The sequence below is a fragment of the Perognathus longimembris genome, chromosome 16 (assembly GCF_023159225.1).
Source record: "Perognathus longimembris pacificus isolate PPM17 chromosome 16, ASM2315922v1, whole genome shotgun sequence".
Lineage (NCBI taxonomy): Eukaryota > Metazoa > Chordata > Mammalia > Rodentia > Heteromyidae > Perognathus > Perognathus longimembris.
In genome coordinates, this window is record NC_063176.1 from 16,401,651 (window position 1) to 16,413,857 (window position 12,207).

Consider the following 12,207-nt stretch of genomic DNA (forward strand, 5'->3'; position numbering starts at 1 on the left):
AGGTGGACACACACCCACGGGAGATAAGAAAGCCCACTGGACAAGCTGATCTCGCCCCAAGGCCTGGCACTGCTCAGCACACCTTGGCAAGAGCATAGAGTCGGAGCCATTCATTCTGTGCTTCATCTAGAGCAGACCACAGCTTCACCTCAGAACAAACAAGTTCTTGGGCCACAAAAGAAAGGGAGGGAGGGAGGGAGGGAGGGAGGGAGGGAGGGAGGGAGGGAGGGAGGGAGGGAGGGAGGCGCTGGGAACTGAACCCAGGGACTCATGTGTAACCGCTGAGGGGCTCAACTGTCTTCACACTAAGGTTCCGGGGCGTCAGTGATGAGGCCAGGAGACCGCGCCTCGCACTCACCTGATGAGCTCGGTGGTGTCCGAGTACACCGTGTAAGCCGCCTTGGCCGCCGGCGTCTCCGACTCCATGGCGACCCCGCACTCTATGAAGGCCAGGACGGCTTCCAGGTACTTAAAGGCCTTCCCCACCTTGTCTGTCTGCACGAGAACACGGACACCGTCAGCGCGAGCCACGCCGCACTTCCCACCCTCGTTCTTCATGCTAACTCCAACTTCACTGTCTCAGTTTACTTGTGGTCAGAGACAAGTGGAGAAGGAAGTAGCTCAAACTGATAAAGAACCAAGGCCGATCAGCTTTAAACTACAAAAAAAAAAAAAAGTCTTTTAGCCAAAGTTCATTAGGAGAAGAAAACAATTCTGTATTATAACTACTTTCTGAAAACATTATGGGAAGAAAGTACATGTTCAAACTCAAGTGTGGAGCCCACAGCCGCGTCATTAGTGTGCAGGCATTCATTACATAACTTTCTTGAGAAACAGGAAGTTATGAGGGTTATAAGTAGAAAACATCTATTATGGTTTATAAGCACCTTAGATTATTATCTCACAGTAATCTTTTATGCATTTTGATTGCCATAGATTAATCTCCTCTGGCGCCTTGGTTTGGTATTCAAGGCTACTGTCTGGGCCAACAAGGGCAAATCTCAAAGTCCTCGGAGGAAACAGAGCCGTGTGAGTGCCAACCCCTTGCCCTCGCAGAGCCATCGCGGGCTGGGTCCGCTCCTCGCTGAGCGGCACGCGGCCAGCTGGACTATGAGAGACTGTGGCCAATGACAGACGGTCTCTCTCCACGTGACACACACACCACCCATGAAAGCAGCTCCTTAACACTTGCCAGAAGGGAACTGCTTCCCCACTTGACATGTGCAGAAAGAATGAAGACACTCACGCTGTAGGTGGACTACGGGAAGGCAGCCTTAGGGCCGCTCGCCGTCCTCAGACCGCTGCAGGGTGTATGCTTCTCATGCCTTACCAGCACATGCACATCCCCGTGCACGTAGGTATATATGTACACATGGGCATAGGTATGCGTATGTATGTATGCGCATATATGTACACACGTACTTATGTGTATACACATATCACTTTAATCATAATGTAAAAATCCTTCCCAGACAGGCCAGGCTCAGAAGATAAGTGATTAAAAAAAGGATAAAATCCAAGGGCCAGGAGTTTGGCCTAATGGCAGAGTGCTCGCCTAGCACGCATGAAGCCCTGGGTTTGATTCCTTGGTACCACATCCATAGGGAACGCCGGAAGTGGTGCTGTGGCTCAAATGGTAGAGTGCTAGCCTTGAGCAAAAAAAGCTCAAGGATAGTGCCCAAGCCCTGAGTTCAAGCCCCAGGACTGGCAAAAAAATAAAAAATAAAAAGAATAAAATCCAGATTTACATGCCTTAACCAATCAGCAATATAGGACAGACCAATTGCTTCACTGCAAGCAATTGGAATTGAATTCTCAAAAACGTACTTACTTAAAAAGTGCTTATTTGAAAGTATTTTTCTTTTTTGTTGGCCAGTCCTGGGCCTTGAACTCAGGGCCTGAGCATTGTCCCTGGCTTCTTGCCCAAGGCTAGCACTCTGCCTCTTGAGCCACAGTGCTGTTTTCTGTATATGTGGTGCTGGGGAATCGAACCCAGGGCTTCATGTATATGAGGCAAGCCCTCTTGCCACTAGGCCCTATCCCCAGCCCTTGAAACTATTTTTCTCATGGAATTTCCAAAATTAACATTGGCCGAAGGGCAGAAGCAAAACAAAATAGAGGATCACAGTCAACATCCCCTTCCTTCAGTATCTTGCCGAGCTAAAAATGAGATTGCGGCGGGCATAACTCTGGTAAATTGTGTGAAACGCTGTGGCATGGCAGAGCTGCAAGTCCCCCCCGCCTCGCACAAGCGTCAGGGGGGCACTCCGCACCCCACCAAGCACCCCCCGCACCCCGCCGCTTGCTCCCGCACTCCACACCCGGCCACACCCTCCGCTCTCTGAACACCAAGCGCACAGCTCTGAGACATTATGCAATGGAGAGAGGTGATGCAGGCGATTGTACAGGTCATTGTGAAAACACGGGATGTCATTACCTACAAAGGGATGCAAGTGGCACGTGGCCACCTAGTGACTGACCTGCCTACACACAGACCCGGATCTTCTCTACAGTACTCATCTCAACTGAACAATGAGGGTGTCTAGTGTTGAAACCATCCCATGTCAGGGATTGTACATAACTGGTGACGGCGCTAGGGACACTCTTCCCAAACTTGAAAGACACACACGTGTGCAGTCACAACGTGGTGGTGCACGGGGGAGGGGGAGGGGGGCAGGGAAGAGCGCCCTGGCCTCTGCTCTCAGAGCCCCGGGGGGGTCTGACTTGGGTCACCCCCAGAGGGCGGTTTCAGGGCCGAGGCCAGAGGGGCTCGTCCCAGACCTGCTCAGAGCACAGGGAGAGAAGCGTCTCAGTGCCCCTTGCTAGTGTTGGATGAGAGCGGGGGGAGGGGGGGGCTGCCACCGAGAGGGGCAGACAGCAGGACAATATCCTGACACCTGCCATGCCAGTCTCGACCAGATCCCCGGGCCTGGCAAGGGCAGGTAGCCCGCATGGCAGAGGACACAGCCAACACGTGCTTGTGTGGAGACCCGGATGCTGCAGTACCGAGGGGGGGGGAGGGGGCACAGGAGACCCAGGCACTGCCCATGCGCATTGCTGGGGGGGGGGGGGGAGGAGCTTCCACAGCAGCTTCGGAACACACTGGGTGCGGGGGAGGGGGGGAGACAATGCTTTAATCATCTAAAGATGTTTTTAAACATGACAAACATGATCTCTATAAACTGCAGCAGGGATATAAAAACATACTTAACCATGTATATAATTAACCACCAACTACTACCTTCCAGAAAGTTCAAAGGCCAGTAAGTAAAGACAATCCCCGGGTTCAGAGTTTGTTTACCAATAATACAATCAGTAGGTATATCTGCAATTTTCTGGCCTTGGGCAACTCTTCCCCGCAGGACCAGTCAAGGCTTTGAGGGAACCTTGGACCGCGAACAGGCTTCCCAGTACTGTTCATGTGCAAGGAACTGACCCAGTGGGACGCAAAAGCATTTCCACAGGAACGGCCGGCAGGCGGGCCCACTTCCCCACAGGGCTAGGTACTTCAGAGTCACTCAACAGAGCCAGAGAACCCTGTACCCCAACAGTCAGCCAGACCTGGCTACCTCGCTCACACCTCAGCCAACAGGGGGCCCGACCCCGCCCCCCCGCCCTCTGTCTCCGAACCCAGATCTCCCAGACACCCCCTCCCCCCTGCTAACCCTCAACCCGCATCTACCAAAGGAAGAAAAGCCAAGACTGACCATTGACTCTGCTTTGTACTTCAACTTTTTGGCTTCCTTCATATGAAAATCAGCTTGCTGTCTGAAAAAGAAAAGCAAGGAGGGGGTCACGTGACCCTAGAGAGCCAGACAGAGCAGGGCCACTCAGAAGATGGGAGAAGGAGGATGGGAGGAAGAAGGACGCAAGCCCAGCATGGAAGAGGAACAAGCTGTCAGGAAAGGAGGGAGGGGGAGAATAGAAGCATCTAAACTCTTACTTGTCCAACTTCGCTTGAGGCTTTCCTGGTTTAGCGTTACCATTTGGCAAAGAAGGCACTGGGAAAGGAGTAGAAGTATCTCCAGAAAATCCCTACAAGAAAACAATACACATTACATGTCCTAAAAGCAACACACCCTTTTTGGTTTTTGAGACAGGGTCTTGCAGTACAGCCTAGCAGGCCTTGAACTCTTGGCTTTCCTGCCCCAGCTGTCCCAATGCTTGGGGTCGCAGGCACTTGCTGCCATGCGTGACAGCAACCCTCGTAACAGCCCCAAATCAAAGAAAAAGAGCCAACCAAACCCTGTGGTTTAGCTCGGCTGAGCAAGCGGAAGGACTTACAGCCGTAGAGTCTGCTGACACCGGGGACTTAGCAGGAGTGAGGACAGCAATATACGTGAGCAGAACTCAACGAAAAGCATAAAATCATCTTTCAGTCAGCATGCACACGCATGCACGCACGCGTGCACACACACACTAAGGGGACGAAGGTATTTGTCTTATTTGAGAAATACAAGTTTTTTTCTATTATGAAGTTAATGAAAGTATTTGAGATCTAAAAAACGGGGCTAACCATTTCTTATTGTTAGACATTTGATAAAAGGGTAGAAAATTAAAAAAAAAATCCTATACACATTTTTCTACTTCTGAATCTGTCTCAGAATTGAGCCCTAAATTTTTGTGCGATATTAACTGCAACTCAAAAACAATATATCTTAAACAACAACCACAAAAAGCAAAAAACAAAAAGAAAAAAGGCCTGTCATGAGCTGCCAACCAGAACCAATGAACAAATGGCCACAGTGCGCCACTGCTGAGGTGGAAAGGCCGCAGGACACACTCCCCGCGCACCCAGGCCGCCCGCTACTCACTCTGGGCTCCGCGGAGCCGCCGGGGCCCCTCCCCTGCACTTTCCTGTGCTTGGGAATGGAAGCGTCTTTCGAGCTGCTCTTAGTGCTGCTGGCACTTTTGGGAGGGTCCTGACCACCGCTGTCTGCTTCCGCTCTGGACCTCTTGTGTGCAGGCTTGGCTGGCTTCTGGGAGGAGGAGGAGGAGGAGGAGGAAGTGGAAGATGACACGGGTGGAGGGGGAAGCATTTCCTTTCTGGAAGGCTCTGAGGAAGGCTTGGGTATCCTGGAGGGAGACATCATACAAAATTAAGTTGAGGAGGAGCACAAACGGCACGGCTCCCGTTAGAAAACTCCAAACTCAGGCAGGAAAGATCGTGATGCCACAGAGCATGAAGCTGTGTCGGGGGCAGGCTGAACTTTAGGAACTTCGGGGTCTGAACGATCTAGTCCTATCCAGTGGTGATAGAGGAAGCTGGATAGTTTTTCACTAGGCTGGCAGAGTCTGCCAGGGGTCCCAACTCCTGCTCACCATGTACCTCTCTTATTCAGTTGCTCCTACCTCTGTACTTTGCCCTGACCAACAGGCAGGCCAGCTGCCATCTCCACATCTGACTCCCCCCCCCCCCCCGCCCCCGCCACCTCTGCGGCACCCACATCATGAACCATACATTTGTTTTTGCCAAGCCACTTTTGTGAGGCAATCTCTTGGACACACCAGAGAGTAAATCAGTTACTTTTTATATTCATACCTTCTGGGCACAATTTTTACTGCCGTCTCTCTCCCTGATGAGAGGTGAAAAGGCAGGTGGGCTCATACCTAGAACCCTAGCTCCTCAGAAGGCTGAGATCTCAGAATCATGGTTCAAAATCAGCCTGGGCAAACAACCCTACCAGACTTATTTATACCTCTAATTTACCAGAGGTGTGGCTCAAGTGGTAGATCATCAATCATGAGCAAAAAAGCCAACTAAGAGCAAGGCCCAGAGCTCAAGTGCCAGTATCAACAAAGCCACAGAAAGGCATGCCAGACAATTCCTTGTCTCTGAAAAGAGCCTGGCTCCCAACTCCAGGGCCAGCTCCACGACCATGACAAAATGCGGCCTTGAGCTGTTGTTTTCTCTCTCTCTGCCTGTTGCCCATTCTACCAAATAGGGACAAGAATAGCACTTTTCATACTTTGGTGCTTCCCTTTACCAAAAATTAATCAATTCAGGTGTTTTGGAAACTTTCCTTAGTGAAATTCTGTTATATCACCTTCCTATCAAAGGAGTTGTTGATAAGATTGGGGTGGGGAGCTTACAGGAAACACATACAACCCATCCTCAGAATAAGTCAGAGTGAACCGTCACCCCACTGCTGCTCGCCAGAAGGCAACCCCCTTTCCTTGTCAAGACCCGGTTACCTTGCTCTACACTCACTTTGCTTTAGAAGATTCTTTGTGAGAGGATGAAGATGAAGAAGACTGTGACTTGACTTCTTTCTCCACCTTGATTTTCTTGTTCTCATAGTCTCTTTCTGTGTCACCCTGTTATTGTAGCGTAACAAGCAAAGCAAAATATTACAGTTGTACAGATAAAACTAAACAGGCAAAGAAGAGTAATTCGGGGGCTGGGGATATGGCCTAGTGGCAAGAGTGCCTGCCTCATATACATGAGGCCCTGGGTTCGATTCCCCAGCACCACATATACAGAAAATGGCCAGAAGTGGCGCTGTGGCTCAAGTGGCAGAGTGCTAGCCTTGAGCAAAAAGAAGCCAGGGACAGTGCTCAGGCCCTGAGTCCAAGCCCCAGGACTGGCCAAAAAAAAAAAAAAGAAGAGTAATTCGACTTTTCAAGACGTGTAGCCGCACACAGCAACCTCGTGAGTACTTTGAGGTCATGTGTGATGGTCCAAGTGCGAGGTGATGTGCAGTGACGCAGACTGAACATGAAGAAGCAGCATTCCTCTGCCAAGCACCAGGGGCTCTAGCTACTTGGGAGGCTGAGATCTGTGGACCATGGATATCTCGGGCAGGAAAGTCCATGAGATTCTTATCTCCAAATAACCACCGAAAGGCCAGATGTGCAACTATGGCTCAAGTGGTAGAGCACTAACTAGCCTTCAGTGAAAAAAGCTCAGAGACAGCACTCAGGCCTCAGGCAGGCAGGCAGGGAGGGAGGGAGGGAGGGAGGGAGGAGAGAAGAGGAGAGGAAGGGAGGAGAGGAAGGGAGGGAAGGAAGAGAGAGATAAAGAGAGGGAGGGAGGGAGACTATTCCTCATGCCCAGTAGCTTTAGCATGAACTGTAGGCTGTATCTTGCCATGGATAGTTTCTAAATAGTAAGGAATCAATGCTTAGCATGTGTAAGGCCCTGTAGCAAAACAAAACCATGGGTGAAGCATGCGCATTCGCTGGGTGTGGCGCATCTCTGTAACCTGGCATGCAGGGGGCTGAGAAAGGAAGGTGGAGACTGGGGGGCAGCCGTGGTGACACAGTGAGCCGCTGTCCCAAATAACAAAAAAACCAAGACCAGAACAAAACAAAAATGAAGCATATTCCTAACTCACACAGCGATAACTAGGAGATTCCCCTACTTCTTTCAAAAGACCCATCTGCTTACAGCCACTCAGGGATTGCTAGTGTAACATTCAGAGAGGATGTTTTCAACACTGCCCTTATCTGTCATTAGAAGAAATGTTTTAAGAGAAAGGAAGAAGAGGAAGATGGAGGGACGAGGAAGGAAAAGGAAAAGAAGACAAGGAGGGAGGAGGAGGAAGAAGAAAATGAGGAGGAAGATAAGTAACTACAGGAGGTAGGTAACTCCAAAATCATCCATTTGTGCAGCTAGAGTGCTAAGTTTACTTAAACATTAAAAGAACCAAGCAATTCTCAAGGCCCAAGCCTTTCCTGTGTTCTCCTGTATCCAACACGGGGACTTCACGTGGGGACGTGGTTTCTGCAGGTATGTTTCGGGAGGCCCCCTAGCCCCAGCAAGCAGCAGCCGGGGAATGGAGTCCTTCAATTCTATGTCCTGCCCAGTGAGAACTGAGTCTCCCACTGTGAGTTCAGCGACTAAGAATCTGGGACACACTAGTCAATCTAGGACAATCCCCAACCAACGCGGGAAGAGAAAAGCTGCCCACCAAATGCGCCCATTGACCGACAGCGAGAGGTCCCGCTTTCCCCCACATGGCTTTCTTCTCCCCTGAATTTCTCCAAGAAAAGATGAATAAATGAAGGTGTGTAGGTTCAAGGTCTACCCAGACAATAACAAGCAGCCTGCCCTGCTCCAAAGAACAGGAAACAGAACATTTAAAAATCTCTCCCTCCTCCTCGCTCCTGCAAAGTCCTTCCTGCCAGCCTTGCACAGACTTTTCTAGAAAAATACTTCTGTTCATTCAAGCACCTCCTGGCTTCAACCTCAATTTACCCAGGGCAGCTCACAAAGCTAGCCTGAAGCTACTCTCCATACAAAGCATGGAAGGAGCATGTGATGATTTTACATTGATTAAATCTTTAGCTCTGCGTGCGCGCGGGCGTGCATGCGTGCGTGCCTGCCCGCACACGCCAATACTGGGTTTTTAACCCAAGGCATTACACTTGAAATTGCGGCTCTACGGCTTTGGCCACCACTTCCCATTGATTAAAACTTTAAGTGACATTTTTGACACGCTAGATAAAATATACAATTGCTATTAAAGCTTTCACTAATCCCATTTTCCTTTTTAAAAAGAATTTAACATGGGCCAGGTCCTGGTAGCTCAAGCAGGTTGAAGTCTGAGGATTGTGGGTTCAAAGCCCAAAGCCAGTTCAAGCAGAAAAGCCCACTATCTCCAACTATAAAAGCCTTGGGCAAAAAAAGCTCATGTTCAGCACCCAGGTGCTGAGTTCAAGTCCCTGGACAGGCACACACACAAATTTTTTTAATATGACTGCTAGGAAATTAATAATCACACATGGTCATATTATTTCTGCTCTATACACTGCACAAGATAGAAGATGATCTGAGAACTGGGCTGGAAATTTCCAATTAGTGAATTCAAAGAAGTCATTCTTTGAGTTACTCAGAAATGTAGCCATTTATCTTGTGAGACTGTAAAGACATACCTGGAAGGAGTTGATAAGGAGAATGAGACTATGCCACATAAGTGGTTCCAAACCTGTGATCCCCGGCCAGAGGCAGAAGGGGGGAGTGGCGCGGTAGGATGGAAAAACGAGAGAGAAGTGGTAACACTGTTCAAAAAGATATGTACTTGGAGGTTAGGAACGTGGCTTAGTGGTAGAGTGCTTGCCTAGCATGCATAAAGCCCTGGGTTCAATTCCTTAATACCACATAAACAGAAAGAGCCGGAAGTGGCACTGTGGCACAAGAGGTAGAGTGCTAGCCTTGAGCAAAAGGAAGCCAGGGATAGTGCTCAGGCCCTGAATTCAAGGCCCAAGACTGGCAAAAAAAAAAAGAAAAGAAAAAGAAAAAAACTCATTACCTTACTTATATAACTGTAACCCCTTTGTGCATCACTTTACGATAAAATTAAAAAAGAAGCCTGGAGCAGAAGTCCGAAGTTAACAGGGCTGGCCTGAGCTGGGGTTGCCGCTCACTGCAGCAGGCCCTGCTTGGAACCCAAGCACACGAGCCTACTGTGGTGGAGAGACAAAGACCCGCCAGCAATGAGGTGGTGTGCACCCAGGCAGGTGTGGAAGCGCCATCCATTAGGAGCCTACTTCTGCCCAGGAACCCTGTCACGAGGGCCCGGGGAATTCTCGAAGGTCTCAAAGGTTGCACAGCTGGTCTAGCAAGCAATGCAAGAAGGCAGGACATTCATCTTTAGGCAAAGTCAGAATCTGCTACCGGACTGATATTAACTTGTACAAGTGATAGTAAGGCACTGTTTTCAAAGATATTTCTCCTGATACAAGTTTTCAAGAGAAAACCAAACACAGACCACACAGAAAGTTACTTCTTCAAGAAAGCACCAAAGTCCAGGGGTAAAATGGGAATAGATTTTTGTTTGTGTGTTTTCCTGTTGTTGAGGACTTGCTAGTTAGGACTATAAACCAAAGTGGCAGACCTAAGAGACCACACATGAAAACAAGCTTTGTGGTGATCAGTCCTCACCAGCAAGCTGGAACTCTGGCTCGAGCCAGCCATGAACTTGAGAGGAGAGCCAACAAGCAAGCAAGCCCCAGCCATGAACTTCACCCAGTGCGGCCACTTACCAGCGCGGTCCTTTACAGCTTACTGAGCAACCAATGAGCTTCGTGTGGGCATTTAACAAATCCGAGGCAGACAGTACTCTAGATAACTAGTTCAAAGGAAGCCATTCAACTCCACAAAGCAAAAGCCCCTTCTGCGATGCTGCCTGCACATGTATGTCCGCAGGCCTCGAACGCAGAGGCACTGGAACTTTGTCCTCTCCTGCCAGGGTCAGCCCCAGGCTTCCCGGGAGCCCTCAGCCTGCCAGCTGGCCCAGAAGTGAAGTGTGGCACGAGGGCCTCGGCCGAGCTCCCCGGAAGCAGGACTCCCGCGGCCTTGAGAGGATGGACTGGACGGGGAGAGTCAACGGGGCAGGCAACGCTGGCTGGTAAGAGCTGAGAAGGGATTCCTAGAACAAGACTTGAAAACAGGAAGCCAGGTGTTCTTGAGGCTTTCCTGCCATAGGAGCTACATGAAAACCAGAGATGAGCAACCTAGCTCTCTTCAGGAGGGGGGAAGGAAGGGTCCTGGCACTGGGTTTTAGTTTGTTTTTTGTATGCATGGGCTGGTCCTCGAGCTTGAACTTGGGGCTTGGGCATTATCCCCGAGTTTCTTTTTTGCTCAAGGCCAGTGCTCCACCACTTGAAGCACAGCTCCACTTCCAGCGTTTTCTGTGGTTAACTGGAGAAAAGGGACTCACAGACTTTCTTACCCAGGCTGGCTTTGAACTAGGACCCTCGGATCTCTGCCTCCTGAGTGGCTGGTATTATAGGTGTGAGTGTGTGAACTCACTGTGTGTTTTCACCCCCAGGTCACCCCACCTCCCACCCCCATTTCAGGGAATCCAGGCAAAGGTTTGTGACTCAGAACCTCTTTGTTCCGCGAGTTCTCAATGGTGCCTGCCCCCACCACAATGGTGGCTGCCGGCTGCCAAACGGGACCCAATTATCTTGTGTGCTTTTCTCAGCCTGTTGGGTCAGGCAGCCTCAGGTGAGCTGCCAAGAGCTGCTCCACCTATAGGGCCAAGGGAAAGGAAAAAATAAAAACAGCCAAGACCATAAAAGGAAAGGATGAGGCCAAGTGGCGGGGCCGCCTCAGGCGTGGCGGACCACGGCCTGCACCTGGCTCATTGTAGGAGGCAGGTAGGAGGGAAACATGAAGGCAGATTTTTCTAGAGCTAACACTAATTTGGGGCCATGGGACCATGGAGTTTTGAGCTGATGGAAAGATGCCAGGAGTGTCTGAAAGGGACCCTGAAATGGAGAAGGGGGGCGAGGGGAGCAATGGAGGAACTAAGCCAAGAAGAAAATTCATTGTTACCATCAACATCAACACACAGCTCTTCAACTCTGACCTTGTATGCATTAACACATGTGGAAAAGGCGGGGGGGTGGGGGGAAATCACTGAACTGGGAAGAGGCAATGCCCAAGACCTCGAATCACTTTTTTTTTTTTTGGCCAGTCCTGGGCCTTGGACTCAGGGCCTGAGCACTGTCCCTGGCTTCTTCCCGCTCAAGGCTAGCACTCTGCCACTTGAGCCACAGCGCCGCTTCTGGCCATTTTCTGTATATGTGGTGCTGGGGAATCGAACCTAGGGCCTCGGGTATACCGAGGCAGGCACTCTTGCCACTAGGCTATATCCCCAGCCCCTCGAATCACTTTTACTATAAAAGGTGGAGCTGCAGGCTGGGAATATGGCCTAGTGGTAGAGTTCTTGCCTCTCATACATGAAGCCTGGCTTCCTTAGCACCACACATATAGAAAAAGCCAGAAGTGGCACTGTGGCTCAAGTGGTCAAGTGCTAGCTTTGAGCAAAAAGAAGCCAGGGACAGTGCTCAGGCTCTCAGTCTAAGGCCCAGGACTGGCAAAAAAAAAGAAAAAAGAAAGAAAGAAAGAAAGAAAAAAGTGTGGGGCTGCACAGGGACTGTTCGGGCTAGTACAGTGCTTAAGATCTGAGCTGCTGTGAAAGTCTCCCAAATGGAAGCAGACGGCTTGGCGTTGCACGGATGGAGGGTCAGTGGAGGACCAGCAGAGACAGCTAAAGGAAATTCAACCAGAAAAGCATGTAGGGATGCCAAGTCCAAGTTCAGCCAGGGCAGGGCTCACAGACACACTGCACAGACCAGTCATGCGCAGACAGTCATACAAAAGAGGGACAATTGATCCACTTCCCCCGCCTTGGTGAGGGCTGGCAGGCGTTGGGATGACTTAAAACACTATCAGCTACCGCAGGCACAAGGCTG

At 50.2% G+C, this 12,207-nt stretch overlaps 1 protein-coding gene across 1 annotated transcript in view; it reads right to left on the minus strand.

Annotated features, from left to right (window-relative positions):
- Aff1 (AF4/FMR2 family member 1) overlaps positions 1-12,207 on the minus strand; it is a 127,570-nt gene that overhangs the window by 8,013 nt on the left and 107,350 nt on the right. The window contains 5 exon segments of the mRNA XM_048364541.1: positions 359-495; positions 3,708-3,768; positions 3,944-4,035; positions 4,815-5,076; positions 6,212-6,318. Coding sequence (XP_048220498.1) covers positions 359-495; positions 3,708-3,768; positions 3,944-4,035; positions 4,815-5,076; positions 6,212-6,318 — 659 coding nt within the window.